This window comes from Girardinichthys multiradiatus, chromosome 19 (genome assembly GCF_021462225.1).
Source record: "Girardinichthys multiradiatus isolate DD_20200921_A chromosome 19, DD_fGirMul_XY1, whole genome shotgun sequence".
In the NCBI taxonomy this organism is placed as follows: Eukaryota; Metazoa; Chordata; class Actinopteri; order Cyprinodontiformes; family Goodeidae; genus Girardinichthys; species Girardinichthys multiradiatus.
This window is the reverse complement of record NC_061811.1, coordinates 8684898-8707056: the sequence shown is the minus strand read 5'-3', so window position 1 is coordinate 8707056 and position 22159 is coordinate 8684898. Positions and strand designations below refer to the sequence as shown.

At 40.5% G+C, this 22159-nt stretch overlaps 1 protein-coding gene across 4 annotated transcripts in view; it reads left to right on the top strand.

Annotated features, from left to right (window-relative positions):
- lrrc9 (leucine rich repeat containing 9) overlaps positions 1–22159 on the top strand; it is a 33872-nt gene that overhangs the window by 7263 nt on the left and 4450 nt on the right. For 2 of the 4 annotated variants that reach the window (XM_047393246.1, XM_047393249.1), the window contains 25 exons: positions 2067–2249; positions 3564–3719; positions 3967–4181; positions 4296–4427; positions 4530–4709; positions 4798–4915; positions 5437–5572; positions 5654–5794; positions 5879–6006; positions 8745–8921; positions 8999–9118; positions 9246–9437; positions 9534–9659; positions 10200–10340; positions 12131–12308; positions 12390–12610; positions 12682–12804; positions 12901–13031; positions 13132–13240; positions 13308–13447; positions 14625–14761; positions 17449–17666; positions 18461–18529; positions 19304–19429; positions 21425–21602. In XM_047393246.1, coding sequence (XP_047249202.1) covers positions 2067–2249; positions 3564–3719; positions 3967–4181; positions 4296–4427; positions 4530–4709; positions 4798–4915; positions 5437–5572; positions 5654–5794; positions 5879–6006; positions 8745–8921; positions 8999–9118; positions 9246–9437; positions 9534–9659; positions 10200–10340; positions 12131–12308; positions 12390–12610; positions 12682–12804; positions 12901–13031; positions 13132–13240; positions 13308–13447; positions 14625–14761; positions 17449–17666; positions 18461–18529; positions 19304–19429; positions 21425–21602 — 3775 coding nt within the window. Of the gene's footprint in view, positions 1–2066; positions 2250–3563; positions 3720–3966; positions 4182–4295; positions 4428–4529; positions 4710–4797; positions 4916–5436; positions 5573–5653; positions 5795–5878; positions 6007–8744; positions 8922–8998; positions 9119–9245; positions 9438–9533; positions 9660–10199; positions 10341–12130; positions 12309–12389; positions 12611–12681; positions 12805–12900; positions 13032–13131; positions 13241–13307; positions 13448–14624; positions 14762–17448; positions 17667–18460; positions 18530–19303; positions 19430–21424; positions 21603–21948; positions 22148–22159 lie in introns of all 4 variants that reach the window. The other 2 variants (XR_007042583.1, XM_047393247.1) reach the window with 2 other exon arrangements.

Here is a 22159-nt window from a genome sequence, read left to right as displayed (position 1 = left end):
TTCTACTGAGGTGTTCTGCTCTTGGCCAGATTTGTTTCAGTTATTTCTGACTGACAGAACAAGATTTTCCTTTCACACTGAGCAGAACAGTGAGGTTTTTAATCACACATTCACAAATAAAGAGCTTTTATTTCAATAGTTCAACTCCGTTAAAAAGTTAATGTCAGCTTTGTGTTTCCTGCATGCATTCAGAGCCTTGCCATACAGAGGACACAGCCTTGTTGTTTCTAACAAGGCCATTTTGACAGCTCTTTTTCCAGTAGTTCACCTTTTCTCCTTCTCCAGCTTCGATTTAAGGAATGTAATTATTGTCTTTGACTGTGCAGAGGCAAGTTTAATAACTGCAGGGTCAGAGGAAAAAATGTTAGTCCCTTTGTCTGCTCAGTGTGTCATCTCTTTTCACCGCAGACTCCAAGAATTAATTTTTTTTTGCTTTGAACAGCATCTCTGATATTTGTACTGTCAATGTGAGGGCCAACAAAACAGAGGTTATAGACTGGTTCCCTCATTGTTTTAGTTGGCATGTTGTAAAATATTTTAAATTACATCTGTTATATAACCATATATTTGTGTGTGCGTTATATGAGCATCTAATGGCCTAGAAGTGACTGAAATCTGCAGCCCAGTCCACACGTATCAGCATCCCTACTAAAGATTTGTGAAAAGCCTTAAAATGAATTAATCTTTTAGTTCAGCAGCATAATCTTGCACTGAAGTTCTGCCATTCTCTAACAGAAAAAGGCTTCAAAGATGTCTTAACTCTCTTATCACCCTCCTCCACTGTGTGGAGAGATAAACTCAGGTCCTCGTCCCGCTGTCTGTTCCAGTTCCAGTTGTTTTAAACTTATTAATCATTGCTTTGACTGTAGATAAGTTTAGGCCACGAGCTGTTTTCTTGTTGCCATCAGATGAATCAATAAAAAGCAATAAAAACCTGCCTTGCTAAAATTACTTGTTCTCTTGTCTTTCCAATTTTGAAGAAATATGTCTCTGTGTTACATTATATTTATATGCAAGGGAAACAAGAAGTAATTTATTACAAAAAAAATCTCAATGCTGATAAACTTAAAAACTTAAAACATTAATAATGATTCAGATATATTTTTTATTATTGGAATTGTCAGGGGTTCCAATAAATGTTCATACCAGTCATTTTTTGTAACAAGCCCCCTACACGTCACTAAATGTGAAGGGGCATATATATATTGTAAAGTAGTAATGGAAACATTAAAGAATTACAAATGTGGATTTTACTTATATAACATATTAAGAAAAAATTAAGGTTTAAAGATATTGAACCCTTGCTATGCTTTGGTGGGGAGCAGGATTCAGAATAACGGTTTTAAAGATTCACCTCATGTATCTTTAATAAAAATAACTGTTTGAAATAACAATGTGAGGAGCACAGGAAGGGAAAAGACGTGAGAGAACAAAACAGTTTACAGGTAAACTGCAGGTGCCACTGTGCAGCAAACAGGAAGAGCCAACATTAAATTACAAAACCGAGCATTAAAAATACTACGGAGGGTGGTTAGTGGAGTTAGAGTGGAGAACAGGAATATGAACTGTGAGTATCTGACTAAAACTAAAAAGTAGCACTAAAAATACAAAGCAACAGCCCAACCAACAGATCTAGTGATCATGTAAATCTGTTCTCACCCCAGTGTAGGACAAACAGCTTCAGTTCAGATCCAGTAATACATAATAAAATACATTTACTACAGTCCATTCGTATAGACAGATCAAAATTCAGTTACATACATTCCAGTTTGATCCTAGTTATTAAAACCATGCAATCAAATTCAGTTTTATGTCAGTTGGCTACAGCTCATCTGTTCTCATTCTGAGTTGAGCATGTGGCGACAGTGGTAAGCAAAGACTCACTTTTAACAGGAAGAAACCTCCAGCAGAACCAGGCTCAGTGTCTATGTTAAAGCTAAAGTAGAGGTGGCTTCATCTGGGAGAGCCAAATTCCTGGGAATAAATGTTGAATTTAAGAAAAAAACAACCTGGAAATAGCACATAGGATTAACCTCTTACTGGCTTTTTGTGTTCTGCTGCAACAGGAGCTGACCCAGCTTGCCCGTTTGCCCCACCTGAGAGAGCTAGTTCTGAATGATCCCACATCAGGTCTGAACCCAGTGTGTCAGCTGTGCAACTACACCACCCACATCCTTTACCACATGCCGGGCCTACAGCGACTAGACAACTGGGATGTCTCCTGCAAGCAAGTCAAGGATGCAGCTGAGGTATTAGGACCTCAGATAAAAGATAAGGAGATGTTCAGAAGAACGTTCATCTGAAGAGGGAAGATGTTACCATAAAAGGGTTGATGACAGAAATACACACGGCTGAGGATAGGCTGGAGGTCATGTATACAATAGATACCTTTTAGGCAGAAAATATTGACAAAAGTATATTTCACACTTAATTTGATTTACTATGAAGCTGTTACGAAGTGATGGAGGATATATAATAGTGGGGTACGTGGCCCTTTCCTTTATGTACCTCTTTCTAAATAATGTTTTGGTCTAATCTAGTAAAGATGGAATCATAAACTGGAACTCTTATTTATACACACAGCTTTGTTACAATGAGTGGTTTTTGAGACTGAAAGATTTGAAACCAAGATAAATAATGATATTTTCCAGTTTTATTGTTGCCGATATGCTGTGCACTTCATCTGAAAACAAAAAAAAACATTTGTTATGGGGAAAATTTAAATACTACAAAAGCTGAAACAACTTGGCTACATAAGTGTACTCACCCTCTACTTAATACTTTGCAAAAGCACATGTTGGGTCAGTTTCAGCACTCAGTTTTGCTGGTAGGAGTCTGTCAGCATCCCACACACCATCATAGTAATATTTGTCCGTTTTACCTTTAAAAGGTTCTACAAATCTGCCATATTGTGTCACGATGTGTGGTTCTTGGAGCTGGACCCAAATGCAGACAGGCAGGCAGAAGCAGCACGATGCGTTGAAAAAAGGTTTAACAAAAATGAAAAGCAAAATCTTACAGCTCGGCATGAGGAGTGGCAGAACAACATGGCAAGAAACAGGCATGGAGCACAGACAAAAATACAGGCGTGGACATGAGAAAAGGCATGAACAAAACAGGATAAATCAGCGAGGAGCAATGAGAAATAAGAAGCATGAGTCTATCTCCGTCCGTCCATTCATCGTGTGTACATTTATTCAACTAGGTTAATGCACCTTTTAAAATTTTTCTTTAAGAAACAAACTTACTGGTTTTCAGTTGAATTGTAAAGGATCTATGTCAGACTACAGGTGATAACAGTTATGGGATGATTTACATCACATAAACCTGCCAGTTCAAAAGGTGCGTGCAGACTTTTAAGTGCTACTATATTTGCTGGTAAAGGTCTTAATATTATGGTTTACTTACATATGGAGAAATAATGTAGTGTTGTTTTTCTTGCAATCATACTTTTCTACTAAAAACAGACACAACATTTTTTATTTGATTTCTTTGTCAATTGACGCACATTTGGCTGTTGTTTTCTATTTACCATTTATGTTCTGGCATCGTCTTCTCTAAAGTCTGCAGTTATGAAGAAACTGATGTACTACAACATGCGTGTTCGCTCTACCCGAAGGAACCTGACAGAGACTCAGGCTGAACTCACAGAAAGGAAGAAAAGTTTGATGCAGCCGCCTGAAGAGTGGATCAGGACTCTCAGTCACGCTCTCAAAAATGTAAGCACAATTTGTGACACGTTCAATGTTGTAGCGTCTTTATCCCACATGCAGGAGAAGTTGATCAATTGTCTCGTTCAACGGATCTGAGCTGTTTCCACATACAGTGACCCCAAATTTCATAAATCTTTCTTATTCAAGTCAGTTTTGTCAATTATTGACATTTATATGATTATCAGAAATTTAAAAAAAGCAAAACCAAGTAGAATCTGGAAGTACTTTTCACAGCACTGTTTGTCATTTTTAGCTTGAACAGGAACTCTCCATGTTGCCATATGGTCCTAAGAGTTCTACCTGTAAGATGGAGACTGATTCAGGTGGACTAAATGACCATAAAGATGCTCTCACTGAAACAACTGACCTGAACACTGACAGCAGTGATCCTGGCTTGGAGCACAAAATACTCCTGAAGATTGAAGCACTGAGGGAAAGACTGCAGCAATGGACCAGGAGGATGGATGAGTAAATGATCTTTATCCTGCTTTGTGTGTCGGACAGGAATGTTTTGGAACCTCCTGAGTTAACCTGCAGCCTTTTTCAAGCTTGAAGAAACGGTGATTGGTGTTTTGTGTTTAGGGTTCAGGTCTGGTATGAGCAGGAACTGCTCCAAGCCATGGAGCAGACAGAATATTTGGTGCAGTTTTTGTTGATGGAGCTGGAAAGTGTTGGAAATATTCGTTTGGAGGAGGGCTGCTCCACAGATCCTTGGTACTGGTTTGGAGATAATACCTGGATCAACAGCAATCTTGTTAGTCACAGCTGCACAGAGACAGTCAAGGTCCGATTGTTTTATGTTTTTCAAACCAACAGGTATACTTTCTGTTGCCACCTCCTGCTCTCCCGCTTCTCTCCATCGGATTACAAGACCTTTAGCATCGCCAACATAAAGATTAACAGAGTTTTCCGCATCCACAACAGTGCTTTAAGGCTTCGCTTTGAAGACAAACTTCACAGCCTTTATGCCAGCGAGGAATCCGTTGCTGTCTCACAGTAAGTATAGAAACGGCCAGGTACCAGTGCTATTAATTACCCCGGTTATCTACATGTTATGCTGTGGAATAAAAGCAAGTTTTTCAAGCAGGAATTACAGACATCGACTGGAATATTTATTCTACATGGCTGACCCTGAGAAATGTGGGAAAGAGCAAACTTTGTGCGTTTTAGAGGAGGGTTTGAAAACCACACACCAACTAAAGGTGAGCGAGCTGCTGCAAAGAGGCCGACTGCATCTTTTTGTTTCAAGCTGATTTATTACAATGAAAATTAAGAGAAGCATACAGTGTGTTGCAAGTATTTGCACCCTAAATAATTTTTGTTTTCTGCCTTGTTACTGCCACAAACTTCAATGTATTGTATTGGGATTTTATTTGATAAACTAAAGTAGTTCATAATTGTAAAGTGGAAGGAAAATGATGCATGATTTTCAACATTTTTTACAATCTGAAATGTGCGGTGTGAGGAAAGGTACATGGGAAAAAAAAACTAACACTTTACATCAACCTGCACACACCATGCACATGTTGAAACATGGAGGCGGCTTCATCATGCTGTGGGGTGTTATTCTTCAGCAAGGACAGGAAAGCTGCTCAGAGTTGATGGGAAGATGGAGTTAAATATAGAACAATCCTGGAAGAAACCTGTTAGATGCTGCAAAAGGCTTGAGACTTTAATTTTAAGTATGTTGTTTAGTGTGTAAAATTCTGACTCTTATTTGTAGGTTTTAGAAGGAAAGGGTGCTGTCCCTTTATCCAACAGTTTAGCTGTAACAGAACAGCCCAGAATCAAGTTTGTGCTGCAGCAGGCCAGCCAATGTCACTCCATGCAAAAACCAGATAAAATCCCTTTTAGGCACGGTGAGACAGTTTCATCTATATTAGCTGTGTTTTCCTCTTTCTCCATTTTCGAAATGCTAAAGTTTTATGTTAATCTTGTAGGTCATGTTATCATCTGCAAAGTGTTTGTAGGTAACAGCATGCCTATTGGTGACGATGAACTGGGAAACCTGAGCAGATATCCCAAAGTCTACTCTGTGTACTATAATTTAGATGCCAAGAGCAGATCTGCAGCAAGTGATGGTATGTACTCTACCCGACCCGAAGAATTTCCTTTAAGTTCATAGCCGGTCAGTTTCAGTGGATCTCTTTGTGTTTATTGTTTAGAGAGACCCAGCTCAACTAAAACCCCTTCAGGCCCGGAGGGTCGTACTCCCCGCCGAAGGAGGTGGTTTGTGTTTGACCATGAGCTCGTCCTGCCGGAGTACATCATACATTTTGAATACATCACTGCGGTAATTCTTATATTTGTTTCCTGATTTATCTTTGATCTAGTACCACATCTCAGATATTACCATCACCCACATTAATGTCTGGTCAAATGTTTCTTGACAAGTTGCACACCTGACAGCCTTTAACATTATTCTGAGTGGATAAATTTAAGCCCTCTCCTTGGCAGAATTAGCAGAGTTCATTTAAACTGTTTGGTTTTCTGGCATAGAACGTTTAAACATAGTCCATACATCTTTAATAGTTCAGAGGTTTCTAAGCCATTCAGTAAAACGTTCCAAAACCAGCTAGGATCTGTGTTTAGGATCATTGTCCTGCTAGAACCCACATTTCAACCATCTGACCCAAACTGTCCCCATAGTTTCCCGTTCAAACCTGCCATGAACTGAAAGCTGCTGGGAAACCAGTGTCTATGTCCACAGTGACATCAGTTTAACATTACAATGGATCGAGAAGATGCTGAATGAGAAAAAAACTCCTGCTCCAAACTGGGCACCTTCTAAAATCCTCTCCCTGCCAACATGGAAAAGCCAAATGTCTCCTGAAGAAAGGTTTGATGGTCAGACCAGACAAGGATTGAGCTGTTTGGCCACATCGCTGGAAGTATGTTTGGAAGAGTCAAGTTGAAGCTGTCAGACCTGAGAACACTGTATCAACTGTCAGGCATGGTGGTGGCAGGATCATGCTTTGGGACTGTTTTACTGCCACTGGTAATGGTGCATTCCACAAAGGAATAAGAAAAAGCGTATTGCCTACAAATTCTTCAATTCACCTCAAATCAAGAGCTTGATCTGGGGTGTCACACTCCAGTCCTCAGGGGCTGCTGTCCTGCAACTTTTGCATGTGTCGCTGGTGCAACACACCTGAATTAAATGTCTCAGTTGCCTCCTCTGCATGCCGTTCATTTCTACAAGGTTCTGCAAATGATCTTAATATTTGATTTAGGTGTGTTGAGGCAGCAACACATTTAAAAGATGGAAGACACTGGCCCTCCAGGACTGGAATGTGAGACCCCTGAGCAAGATGGTGGAAACTTGGACACAGCCAGGTGTTCCAACAGGGAAATGTCCCGAACACACGTCCAAACTGGTTTTGGAAGACTACCTGAATGTCCTTCCCAAAGCTCCTTCAACCCTGATGAAAGCCTGTTGTAAAATGGGAGTTATCACCGCTACGTTTCCAGACTACACACTTCCTCAGTCCACCAATCTCTTTCACACAGTATGGCACATACTGTAAAAACATTAATCATCATTCACAATACCACTGTTTACCGAGGCGAGCCTGTAAAAACAGGTGGGGACTTATTTAGTTCAACTTTGTACGCAAGTTTCCTGGAGTGTCAAGATCATTGAGTCATCAATCAATTAATCAACCAATCCACAGATTAAATCCATATAGATCAATTCACCAATTAAATTGATCAATCAATCAACCCTGAGGTCAACCGATCCCCGCTCCTCGAGCCGAATCCGCCATCTTATTAAAACCTTTCTTCGTTAAATCACTATTAGTGATTAGTTTTTTTCTATCTCATGCATGAGTTCTCTATTTCTGACGTCTTTTTACCTCTTCATCTTTTTCACCATTTTCCACAACAATATAGACTAAGTGAATGTCACTCCGTACTTAAATTTGGATCAGTGGAAGTCCAGAAAAGGAGACGTGAGAGCCTAGCCTTGCAGTAAAAGAGCCTGTCTACCAGGTATTTCTGCCTACCTGAGATGACCGCGGTCTGTACTGAAGGCTCGGTCCCCCTCGCCGCTGTTGTCTGGGGTCCTCCTTGCAGGGTTGGTCTCGTTTGGAACCTGGACAGTTGGACGAGCCCCCACTGTTGTAAAATGGGAGTTTTACACTCTTTCCTCCCTGTGCACCACCGGGTCCGTTTCTCTCCAGTTCCAAGACCCAACCAGTAAAACCAGCAAAGTATTTACCTTGTGAAATAATAAGAAATGGTTAAGTATAAAATCAAGATTTAATGCCAAAATGATCAGTGTACAGAGTATACAATTGAACAGATACAGAGTGACATTCACCTTCGGTACCGGGCCCCCCTCAGCCCATCTTAGGGATGAACCGAGAGGAGCAAAGAATGGAGCGTGAGTCCTGCTTTTATCTAAGCCTGTTCTTAACCCTCCTAAAGGTTGCCATCCTCTATCAGTTTATCTTTGACTATGTGTTGCATCTTATGTGATATCAACAGTTATGTTGTGTAAGCTGTAGCAGTGAGCGGTGCTGCAGATAAGCAACAAGGGCAGAGATATTTAATTAGGGCAGCAAAGAGATGATTAGAAAAGGCCACAGAATCATACATCCACAACAAGCCTAAAAGCTACACCTATGCCAGAGGCTCGCTGATGACTACAAAAAGCAGGACTTTTAAACAAAGCTTACTAGGGGTGTTTGTAAATAATTTACCCATGATCTGTAATTTCATTCTGTTCGGATCAGGAAAAATCCACAATAAATTCAAACTTGTGCACCCAAATCTTATATTTAAAAATCTCTGCTGTTGCATGTTGTAAAATCTAAAATTAATATGACATTCATGCTAAGTATGAGTGGATTGCACCTTCTGACTGCAATCGAATCAACATAATGTTAAATTGCAAAATTCTCCTTAAACCCGATTTCATCAAAGCTCAGCAAAACATAAATGAATAAAAATATATTTTCTGTTTATTATTAAAATCGACACCTACCAGCAGTTCTGTATTTGAACATGTTAATGTGCTGTCATTAGAACAGAGAAGATCTGAGCTGCTATGGACAGGGAGATGATTATCCATCTGCAGACAACGCAACGGACAAAGCCGCTCTCAGCATGGAGCCAGCTCTGAAGCCGCAACCAAAACTGCTGAGCCTTGATAAGAAAACACTGCTGAGTGTGGCCGGAGCACACATCCTCAGTCAGATCTCTGTAAGGCATCTGTATCTGAAGGTTTTTAACTCTTGTCACGTCACTCTCAGTGATCTGTCGATGTGTTAAACCTGCAGGAGCTTAACCTTCATGGGAACAGTCTGAGTAAAATCAAAGAGATTTCCAGCTTCTCAACTCTGAGACATCTCACCATCAGCTTCAATAAGTTCACATGCCTCGATGACGTCTCCCACATGGTAAATGCAGCCGTATAAAATCAGTGCAACAGTGGGCCTAACTGAGTGATACTGTAGCAGTTTACTGAGAGCCTTTTGGACATTGAAAAAGCTGAACGAATAAAAAACACGTCGTCTGTTTCTGTAGCCCAACCTGGAGGTTTTGGACGCCAGCTTTAATGAACTGGTGACTCTGGAGGGGCTGCGGTGTTTAGGGCGGCTCAGACAGCTCGACGTGAGCTGGAATAAGTTGACCAAAGCCAGAGAAGATGCGGGTGTGTTGAGGAAGCACACTCCTGTTTTGCTGAAACTGGACACCAGATGTAATGCATGGAGCAAGGTGCAGATGGGGGTGAAAAGCTTATTGTCACATGCAGCATACAGCATGTATGGAGTAAAAGCTGCCGTGCACTCAGAGATTGTTTCTTCTCTTCAGCCAGAGGCAGTCAGAATGACCATACTAGGCCGTGTTACAACCCTCACACACCTGGATGGTGTGATGGTAACAGAGGAGGAGGCAGATGAAGCTCTTCAGATGGCTACTGTCTTCAGAATTAACCAGGTAAAGGTTTTGTTGCCTTATTTCTTTGTATTGTTTTAAAGGTTTCCAACAAGTTTTACTAAAACAAAACAAAGCATGCCCCCCTCTGGGTGGCTAAAAATAAACAGAATGAATGTTAAGGAGTGGCCTAGTCAAAGTCTGAAGTAAATCTAATTGAGATACTGTGTTATGACCTGGAACAAGCTGTTCATCCTCCAATGTGGCTGAAATAAAACAAAGAGTGGACCAGAAGTCTTCCACGTTGATGTTAAAGACCCATTGTTATCACAAACAGTTGAAGGACAGAGGGCGACACAGCCAGTTATTAGCTTTAGGGGCTAGTTACTTTTTCACATAGGAGCCAGATTGGTGTGGACAACTTTTTTTCTCTCTTAAAATTAATCATTTAAAAACTGCCTTTTGTATTTGTAAACATCAGTCTTGTATGTTTCATAATTCTGCAGAACCAGAATTATTTTATTACTCTGATCTAGTTACAGTGAGGTTTCTGTATGACGAGTTTAAACATTAAGATTTTAGATTGGCTGGTGCTGCTTCTAGGCGGCGGTTCTGGCCCACTCTCGTACCAACAGCGAACGTCCTCGAAGTCTCAGCCTGCTGTCGACTGCTCAGCTCCTTTCCCGTTTAGGTCCGGCTCCCTGGGGTCCCGGCAGAGAACTGGAGCCAGACTGGACTGCAAAGGTAGGGTGAACTTCTTTTTCAGAGCTATTCCACAGATGCATCTGCATGCATGTGCAGTTTTACCAATTTCTGTCATTTGGAAGTTTTGTGGGCTGCTCTTGGGTCTTAATTAAAAGAAAACGTTAACATATTTTGACCAGAATTTTATATAGTCCACCCAGATTTATTTAGATTTTATGACTATAAAAATTAGTGAGTGAGGGGTCCTGGCTGCATTTCCATAACAACTTCAACTTTCAATATCTGGCTGGTTTTCAGTATTATTGTGTATTTTGAATGTGCAATAACTGTTTACAGAGAAAAGAAACAGAAAGAAACACATCAAATCCCAGCCACAATCTCTGGATAGCAATGAAAGGCATGAAAGAATTTTAAATTCTTTAAAACGTGTACTCGTCGTCCTTCACTTTTTCGGGACCAGATCTTGGGGGCAGCAGACTTCCCTCACATGTTCATAACAGGGTGAGCGATTTGGGGGGCAACAAGCAAACCCATCCCAGCCCACCAACTCTCCCCATGGGCGACTCCAGCGTAGAAGAGAGTCTAACCTCTCTCAAGGATCTGGGTTCCCACTGGGGGATGGGCTTGCGTCTCTTGTTCGGATTTGGGCTGGTCAGGTCCCGCGAGGAGTAAACAGGTACTCACCAATGAGGCCTGGGTCCAGGGTTGGGCCCAGGCCCCACTGTGCTGGTCAATGTCTCGTGCATCGTTATTGTGGTCATCACGAAGGGTTCTGAACCACTCATTATCTGGCCCATCACCCAGAGCCTGGTTACTGTGGGAGGCCCGACCAGGGGCATTTAAACCCCAGAAAACATTGCCTCTGGGGTCCCAAGAAGATCCACCACGTTAAGATGGCAGTTCAAGGAGAGGATTCTTTAAAACTTTTAAATGTAAAATTATACAAATTTAAAGGAACTGAAAACTGCTCTAGCTATACTCATACAGACAAAATTATTCATAGTGTCATAGTTGCTGAAAACAGTCATAATTTACAGTCACTAGTATATTCATTTCTAATGCTTGTGTCTGTTCTGGTGTCCCATTTCATGCACAATGTATCTGCTGACTCATCAATATATAAAATGACAAATGGCACCTCCTTCTCAACGCTATGGATTCTGCATTGAAACGCTCTACTGCGGACATGACTGCCAGACAAAAGAGTCAGTTCGAGAAATAAATTTGTCTCCACAACTGCTATTTATTTAATAAATGAGGTGAACAGGAACTGGATCTTCAAATCAGATTATACTAAGGGCCCCATACAATCTTGGGCTGTCTCTGCTAAAGAGACCTGGAGGGGATGAAGCTCTTCGACACTTTAGCAGCTACTGTATTTGTGGGTAAAGAGAAGAAAACTGCGAGCAGATGAAAAAATAGGTACAATTTTCTCCCATCTGCTGAACCTAATGGGTTTGTTTCTATCTGCATGTCTTCAGTGCAATCTGCTTTGTAAATCTGGTGCAGAAAAGAAAGCAAACAGCATGTGTAAAATAGTTGCAAAAATAGAAGTGGTGGACTTGTGAATTCCTCCTCTGTCTCATATTGTTCAGCCCAAGTCAAACGCTCAGCTAAAGACAACAGTTAAAGGGAACTGATGCTACTTCGAAGCCAGTTTCTGAAGTTGAAGGTGAAGGACAAACGTAAAACTGATGCAACAGCAAAGAACAACAATAACCAAAATGTGCCTGTTCAGCAAGACTACAATCTTTCTGTAATATAGTATATGTAATCTATACTAATTGATGTGCCCGTTTATTTGCCTGTGGACATACATTTTTGAGCAGATTACCACCCTGAACCTCGAGAACCAGAGACTTTCCAAACTTTATCATCTGGATAAACTGGTGAACCTGCGCTGGGCCTCCTTCAACCATAATAACATCTCAAAACTGGGCGGTTTAGACACTTGTCTCAAGTTAGAGGAGCTCTCCATGAAGAACAACAGCATCAGCTCACTCAATGGTTTGTCACACTCAACATCATATCTTCTGAACAAAATAGACACAGTAACTATATATTTTTATCAACTTCCTATTTATTGAGGTCTAACAAGACTTCCATGCCTGAGAAACCTGAGCATAGATGAAAACCAACTATCCAGCCTTGATGGCTCGGTTCTGGACCAGCTGCCCGCTCTGACCTTTCTATCTGCTGAAAATAACTGCATCACGTCCCTGAATGGCATCAAGAACGTTCGCTCTCTTCTAGAGCTCTACGTAGGAGGCAACCAGATTTCTACATCAAGAGACATCTACTATCTTAAAGTGAGGAATAATGGTTTCAAATAATTATATCATTGTAAATGAGATGTTTGAGCTCATGCTTTTCCTATTAGGGATTGGAAAATCTAATCATTCTGGATCTTTATGGGAATCCCATCGTGGAGAAACTGGAAAACTATCGAACATACGTTGTTTACCATTTACCATCCCTTAAAGCTCTGGATGGAGCTGCAGTGGTAAGTTCCAAAACCCACGACTACCTTAACATCTCACATCCTACAGTACTTATTTGAAGTTTTATATATTTTCTGTATTATATGTGGTTTCTGCAGGATGCAAGTGAGAGTGAGAATGCAAAGAACATGTTCAGAGGAAGGCTGACCACTGACACTGTAGCAGAGAAGCTTGGCTACTCAAACTACAAAGAAATCACCTGCCTGACCCTTCAGTCCTGCTCCATTAGGTACAAGTCTGGCTTTAAACAACTTAAAACACTGGAGTGTAACATTTTATTCAATCCCATGACAGATAAAGCATTCAAACCTCCCTCCTCTGTCCCCCAGGATGGTCGATCTGTCTCCACCAGAATTATTTGTCAACCTGCGCAGCGTCAACTTAGAGCACAACAACCTCACGTCCTTCTCAGGCCTCATCCACCTGCCCAACATCAAAGTAAGGAATCATACCCGCCCTTCAGAAGTTAATAAAGAAACGTATATTAACTCTTTCTTTTTAACAGGCTTTGTGTCTAAACTACAACCACATCGAGTCCATTCTGCCGAGGCCAAAGCCTCAGGCTCATCTGTCAAGCAGACAGATTCTGTACAGCAAAGTCCACTCCAGTGGGTATGGTCAGCAGAGCCCATCCAGACCTGACAGGTAATATCTTAGAAACATGGAAAATGAAAATGAATAAATGGTCATTTTTCCTTTTCAGAAGAACAAGGACATTCAGGCATGAATGTTGCCTGCGACACACATTAAGGCACATTTTCAACTAGATGTTGCCCCTAATGATATTATTCATATATTACACTAACTTTAATATAAATCATTCCTTTTTCCTTGAAATGTAACACTGGTCATTCTGGCCAAGCACTTAATTTTGAGTTCATCAGACCACAGGACATGTCTCTGACAGGTTCTTTGTCCTTGTGTGTAAACTATAATCTGGCTTCCTATGTTGCCTTTGGATTAATGGCTTCTTCCTCTCTGAGTGGCCTTTCAGCTCCTTTTAGATCAGGAACATTTTCACTATCCACAACAACACTTTTGTTCTGGGAGAGATTCGCCCTTCTCCTACCAAGACATGTTTAGCTTTTGGATACAGAACCTGCCTCCTTCATGTACTAAATGACAGCCGGATATTTCTGTTGCGTTTATACTCCACACTTCTTTTCCTTATATATTCCCTGACGTCTTTAGAGTGTCCATGAATTTACACAAGGAAGCAGAGTGTTTGGGGTGTTACCTTAAAATACATCCACAGGTGTGCTTTCTGGTAACTCAAAGGCTGTGAATGAACCCATGAGAGGCTTACAAAGCTATGACATCTTTATCTTTGCTTTCCCAAAATGTTTAAAGGTGCAGTGTGTCTAAGCTTCTGATTGTAAATGATCTCTAATTAATCTGGCATTTAGCAAATTTAAATCACTTTGGCAACTCTAAGTGACCTAAAAATAAAACATATTTGTCTTTTACTCGCCATTAGAGGGCAACCCTGACCAAACAATGTAGCAGCTGCCTTGTCACAGTTCTGGCAGCTTTTGTATGGGGTCCTCATACGTTATAATAGAAATAATACAAATATCAAACATTTAAAGGGATATTTTTGATGATCTGATTTTTTTAGGTAGAATGTGAAAATCTTAGATTTTGGGGATTTTTAATTACTAGAAATCATAATGTAAGCAGAGCTGTGAGAGCTGTTCCTTTGTTTGATTGTCCTGTGATAGCTGAGTCTGCTTGCACCTGTAAGGTCTGAGCGGCTAAATGTAGCAGCAGGAGGGAGAATGAGGCCAAGGCTGCAAACTGGTTTTCTGTGACTGTCTTTAAGGGATTCTAGGCCCGCCAGCAGCCTGGAACCGCTGATGGGAAGCCTGGAAGTGCTTCATTTGAGTCACAATGGCATCTCCAATATGGCCAATCTGCAGCTCAGCAGGCTCACCAATCTTAGAGCACTCTTCCTCCAAGGTATGTATGGTTGAGGTTGCACCCCTCCTACTCGGAGAGTGGTTAGGGTGGGGTGTAGAACCTGTAAACGGCGAGCAGTAAAAGAGCAATACCTCCCATAGACCCAAGGCCAGGTGGATGATGAGTCATGAAGAAAAGAGCGACTGACTTTCTTTTCAACAGCTCTTGATAGCTTTTGATTGTTTTCTTCTCCAAAGCCATCTTCACTTTCTTATTTACTGACCTTTTTAAAACATTTTAAAGCTTCTCTATAATTTCAGTTGTTTCTTTTTTATACAGGAGCAGTAAACTAAGATACTAAATAATCTTCGTATACAGCGCTGTAAAAAAGTATTTGTCTTTTCTTCTTACATATTTCTTCAACTTTTTCTCTTTTGCCATTTCAAAATGTTTCAGATCATCAAAGAAATGTTAATGTCAGGAAAAGATAACCTAAGTAAATATGAAAGCAGTTTTCAGGTAATGAGTTTATTTATTAATTACAAAAATATCTACCCAGACAAGCCTGGCCCTGTATAAAAAAGTAACCTAATAACTGGTTGTGGCACCCTTGCATTAGCTGGCAACGTGTCTTTTACATCGCTGTGGGGGAATTTTAGTCCACTTGTCTTTACAGAACTGTTTGCCACATTGGAGACTTTTTGAGCTTTAACTGGCCATGTAAGGTCAGGCCACAGCATTTCAGTCAGATTGAAGTCTAGACTTTGACTAGGCCACTCCAAAACCTTGATTTTGAGCAATTCAGATTGACCGTTGTCTATATAGCATGATCTTAATGTGCTCGAGGTTATGGTCATTCAACTTCAGGATTTTCTGTTAAAGAATGGACTTCATGGTTCCATCATTTACAGTAAATTGTCCCAGACCATCATATTACTTCCACCCTGTTTGACAGTTTGAATGATGCGGTTAGCATATTGCACACCTTCCGGCAAGTACACTTTTGTCTTGTGAGTCCACTGAATATTTTCCAAAACATTTTGGTGATCATCAAATATTTGTTTTGTGGAAAGTTGAGATGGTGTGTGTGTGTGTGCTCACAAAGATTCCCAGAGTCCTCTCAGAGACATCCTAATCTAGCCTAAAAATTCCTGGCAAAGAGTCTTAGCTTAAGAGTGATTCAGTTCGCTGCTGAGAGCGACTCTGAGCGAGGAGACGACAGACATTCTTATCTTAGGAGATATCTGAGGAGGTGTGGTTGACCCCATTGTTGGGCGTGACGGTGTCTTCTAAGAGGTGTAATTGGTTGTTAAAAGAAACAACCAAAAATAAAGACAAATGCACTCCTAGTAATCAATGGAGAGAGATAAACCCATCATAGAGTTTAGACTGGAAATCAGAAATGTGTAAATCATGATGATACAACTTAGCAAAATTTAATTAATTGTCACTCAGCATCAACATGTTTGAACGTAGCTTGTTTACATGCTTGTCATTATTTTGGTTTGCTTATTATGTTTACTCGCTATGCTGGTCGTTTTCATATTGCATCTAATTCATGTGAATTTTTTTCATATTAATATACAAATTCAGCATTTTACCGTGATCTCCTTCTTGTGTAATGAGGTTTAGTTTGGTAAAATAACCAAAGCAAAACAGAAAAAAAGGTGGAGTAAACCAAACTGAACAGAGGAGCAGAGCCTGAAGAGGAGTGTTGAAAGGTAGATTTGGTCCTGGGATCACGGTGGGAACCAACAGACATTCCCAGCAGATCAATGCGTCGTTCCCTCTGTTTTCAGCACCAGCCTGGAATGTGAGCATTTCTGGTTCCTGCTGCGTTCAGAAGCTAGAGAGGAGATAGTAGAACACCAGAGAACTTCTCCACAGACGTAGAGCGTTGTAGATGATCATTTGGGCTGCTGACATCATCATGAACAAAACAGCAAATACTGATTCACCTCATTTACATCTTCCTTCTGTGTATATAGTGCTTACGTTATTGTATTGTATCTTGTCTAACTTATATATATATATATATATATATATATATATATATATATATATACCGCTTCTTCCATCCATAGTGGGTCATGGGGAAGCTGGTGCCTATCTCCAGCAGTCTACGGGCGGCAGGCGGGGTGCACCCTGGACCGGTTGCCAGTCCATCGCAGGGCAATGAGTTTTTCCAATTTTTTTCAAAATGTATTTTTGAAAGCATTTTACAGACTGCAATTTAAATAATTCTGTGCTATTTTGTTTGTAATTTTGTTCATTTTTTATTCATGGTTATTTATTATTGTTTGTTTTATTTATTTATCCTCCCTAATATTACCTTACTAGAGGTGCACCTTTAACTTTAATTTCCCTCTAGGGGGATGATAAGGTTAATCTTATCTTTATATTAATATTTGTATGATTGTTAAAGACTTTTATGTGCTCATTTACCCAACTATTAAAAGGGTGGATCCCTGCGCATTTTATAAATTCGCTGTTATTCATTTTTCGGAGAATATCTCTCCTTTCGGTCTTTCCGCCATCTTGCCCCCCTAAACTCACTAAAAGTCCTCCTCACTACTCTTAACATTTCCTCACCTTAAGAGCTCTCTTAAGGCCTAAGATGCTTCGTAAATACTTTTTTTTTTTTAATCAGAATAATGTTTTAAGAGTCTTGTTTTTCATTTTGAGTAGGTTTGCAATGAAAATAATTATTATCTGTCTATAGATTTAAAGAGATTTTCTTGATCTAGGCAATGAAATCAGCCAGGTGGAGGGCTTGGAAGGACTCCACCAGCTCAGGGAACTCGTGTTGGACAGAAACCGAATTAAAGCTCTGGCCAAGAACTCCTTTGCAGCCCAGAATGTCCTGCTGGAGCTGCACCTCGCGGAAAACCGTATCCGAGAACTGAACCATCTCCATCCGCTGACGGAGCTGCACAAACTTTTCCTTGACATGAACAAGCTGCAGGTAATTTTAGATGTTTATATGGAGAATTTAAATGAAACTGCATATTCAGTCTACAAAGGCACACAGCTTACAGTTTACATGAGTTTCTGAGAAAGGTCACAGTCACCTTTTGTGCAATTTTTGATTTACCAACTTTCTTCTGATTGCTTTACATGTGTCAGATGTTTTAGAATGCATTTTATTCAGTATTACTTTTTCTGCATTTGCAAAGTTGGCATAAAGTATAGTAATCATGAGCCATTACCACCCACTGTGGTATGCAAGGGGTAGTATTAAGGAGAATCAAGTTTGATTGAAGGTCAGGGCTGTGCGTATGAAGGAAGAGAGGAACAATCAGGACAACGTGTAATCAGCTGCTCAGTCTGCAGCTCCTCACCCAGGGGAAGTGATTTGCACTTTTGTTGCCTCTTTCTTTCTCCCCCTCAATTCCTTAATGTTTTCTTGCATTCAATTAAGACATAAAACACAGCAATCATCCCAGAGCACCGGCCCTCACCGTGGGGGGTGTCTTTAAATCACAGCCGAGTTGGAGCATAATGCTGCGAATCAAAGACACCCCCCCCGCCCTACCATGGCATGTTGCGTGCCCAAATTCCCATGAGATTAACGCAGGCTCACGCATGTAATCTCTTCCGTGCTCCATCCTCCTAAATTCTGAACGGTTCTGCCCTCATGCATACATACAACTCCATTATCAGCCCACCACAGGCTGCAGCCAAGAGGAGGAAAGGTTAAATGACAGAGCCGTGAAAAGAGGAAACTTAAAATAATCGTTGGTTCTCTGCTTTTCACAGGACATCACAGAGCTTGAGAAATTAGACGTTCTTCCCACCCTGACAGAGCTCTCTATAGCTGGAAATCCTGTAAGTATGACGGGCTTTAGTATGTCCATTAAACCCAATTAGGCATTATGAACTACTTTTTCCTACTGTGATAAGCTTTCAGCAACATGAATCCGCGATCTGTCAGTCACAGGACACTTTGAGGTCTTTGACTCGCAAACAAATTATCCAAAGCATGGTTTACAAGCTCAGTTTCTCACATCCAAAATCCTAAACTCCAAATTGAGTGATTACACGATGGGCCGTCTGCTACACCGCAAACCGCCTGGCATCAGAGACCAAATGGCACCGCACCATCACCCATCTGGAGCTCCTGGAGACTGAGCAGCGTCTGTGGATCAGGACCTCAGTTTTCCACAGGGTAAAACTCAGCTGTGTTAGCCTCAATCCCATTCCCCTTCTCTTCTCATGGGGCAAATTATCACTGTTGCCAGGGACTGCAGGCCAGAGTCAGCCCTGGAGATGCTGTTTCCTGCTCCTATCCAGTGCATGTCCTATAGCATGCAGCAGCAGTGTCCTGCAGGAACAGGCAGTTCTGTGGTCAGAGAGGCGGGTTTGTACTGTGACCAGAAGGTGCCCTCAGCTGTAGCTGCCAGCTGGGTCACTGGAAGAACTGCTGGGAAAGTGGTAGCTATGCTGGGGCCCGGTCAGCATCATATTCTCACCACGTCTTAAGCTGCTGCTACAGTCAAGCTTTAATTGCATATTTTTGTATTTAAAAGCAGATTGTTTTGCCCCCAGTACTTTATAACTGATTAAACAGGGTTTTTTTTTTTTACTGTCTACTGTCCTCAGGTTGCCAGAAACTCTCAGCATCGAGCAGCAGTTGTGGTGCGTTTGTCGCAGCTGCAGGTCTTGGATGGAATCGTGGTCACTCTGGAGGAACGGACGAGGGCTGAACTCCTTAGTGGAGATCCATATGTGAGAGCTGAGCAAATCAAACACAGAGTCATCACAGAAATTCATATATCCATGTACTTTAAGTATTATCACTCCTGTCTTCAGAAACTTTAAACTGCTGGAGCAGCATATGACTGCTGTGTTTTGGGGCACATCGTGTTTCAGCTGGGATGATGAGGGCAGTGTCATACCTCATTTTATCACACATACATGTTTTTATCGTGCCGCACTGTAAGCTGTCTGTTTGAATGGTCTCACCCATCAGTGAGATCACTGTGATTTATTACGGTTAAAACAGACGGGTCACAAGTCAACATAATAAAAGACTGCATAGATAAATTAATCCAGCCATTTCAGGGGATGAGGAACTGAGGAAACACAATCATGTTGATTAGTAAAAGACGATTCATTTCTAAAAACATAAATAGTAAATCAAAGAAATTCAAAGATCAAAATATTTGTAATAAAATCTAAAATAATGACAATATTGATTAAATCAAAAAAATATACTTAATGAAACTATTAATAACTAAAATATATACTAAATAATAAGTTATTAAATAGGAAATAATAATAATTGCAAACAAAACCAACAGACCCAGCTTATGTACAGAAATATACAGTCAATTCTGTTAAATCACACATACAGATTCAAAGTCATTTACATGCAAGTTCAGCTCTAAAAATTAGAGTCGTGACAAAATTCAATATTTTTTGTCTCTCATTTCAAAAGGTAAAATGACCCACATTCAATACTGCAGTTATCCTTGTGGCACCTTGTGTGCACCTTTTTCTATTACACTTTTTCCTTCCACTCAACTTTCAATGAAAATACTGCAACGTTTTCACAGTATTCTAATTTCAATTATCTGTAAACCATAATCATCAAAATAGAAAGCAAAAAAGAAATATTTCACTCTGTGTGTAGTGAAGTTATTTAATTTATGAGTTTCACCTTCTGCGAAGAGTGGCAAAAAATATTGAACTTTTTGATGATATTTAATTTTTTGAGGTCTACTTGTTCATTTTAACTGAATCCAAATTATACGTTCAGTTTATTACGCCAATTGGTAAAAGGTTCTCAGTCCAAAGAGACCAAATGATTAAATGGAGTCGCTGTCTTTGCAGCAATCCCTCCATGTGGCAACAGTGGAAAAATATCCAAACTCTTAGCTGCGTCCAGGTCTTCATGAAGGCTGTTCCACAGGGTCATAACAAGAAAAGATGGCTTCACCAAGAGTTTTCAAGTTCTCATTTTAGTCATCAACAGCACACCTAGGAGTTTTAAAAACTAGAAAGATCACTTCACCATCCATTCTAAAATGAACAGGTAGACAAAGCTACCTGTGCAACTTCAAGAACCAAACTTCCAGATCAAAAACAGAGAAAGGCTTGATGGTACTCTGTGAGTTTGACTGATTTGTTGTGGATAAAATGAGGACTGTAGGACGGTAATGCTCCTGCAGCTCTGAATTAAAAGCAGTCTAAGCCTGCTAGCATCATCCTGCTGATTAGATGAAATGTGCCCGGCCGATAATGCACCAGCGGATTTAGCCTGTATTAGCCGGGTCAGACCAACTCTCTCTGCTCGTTAATCGCTGGTATGGAAATGACAGATCCCAGATTCTCTGTTTTCTCATTGAAAAAACCCAAACCTTCCTTTAATGAGGCTCATCAATGAATGCCCTCTGATTTTTTTACTCTCAGCCTATAGCTGCCACTGCTGTTCCTGAATTTGAACTTTGTTACTGATGAGCAGTAATTACTATTCTCCTATAAGATGCTTATATAAGTGGAACAACAAGCAATCCAATCACTAATCTCTACCAAGTGGGTGGGGACAGGGGATATATTGCTTTGACTGTAGTAGAAATGGGAAGCAAGTGAAAATAAAGCATACAAATGAAGTTGAAGGCATCAATCTGGCACTTCAGAGATCGTTTCATACAATTTCACTTTTGCTTTAAATCAAATCTCCATTCTTAAACCTTCATTTATTCATATCTTGTCTTAAAGCAAAGCTCTCAGCACCCTGGAGCACATCTGCCTACTGGTGACATTCATCTACCTGGACTGCTGCCACTTTGGCCTCCCAGCACCACCTTAAGAGGTATAAATGGGGGACTACACAACGCCATGCTCGGGCACGACACCCCGCCAAGCAGTGCAGACGACAATCATCACACGCACCGATGTGAGTGTGTAATTCCTGCTGCAGAAAATCTTATGTTTTATTTAGAAAAGATGATCCGCCTTACGTTACTCTGTACAGTTTATAATGTACTGGATAATTGTTTCTGCAGATTGAACTATTACTTAGAATTATATTTCAGAGATGTGCAAAAATCTTAAACAATCGTTTTTCATATATTTATCCTTTGCTTCCAAGAATCCAGATGTTTTATAATATGCTTTAGTGGTCTTGATCAATGTTTGTTCAGGCTTTTTAAAGGTATTTTAAAGTTTTCCTGGAGAGTTTGAATGCTTTAAGAAATTTAATATTCACTTGTTGTTTGCTGTTTCTTTCCTTTTTCTTAAAGACATGACTTTCAGACACTGCTCATCATCTTCACTGGTTTTAAGCACATGCTGCAAAGTGTGCTCTGTCATTGACTGGACAGAAAATGAGTCCAAACAAAATCTTTGAAATACCTGCTGAAAGCAAGAAGAACTGCTAATCAAGAACACTTCAGGATTACATAGAGCTCAGTTAGGAAGTGAAGTACAAAGGAATCAGAGGTGGTTTTAAAA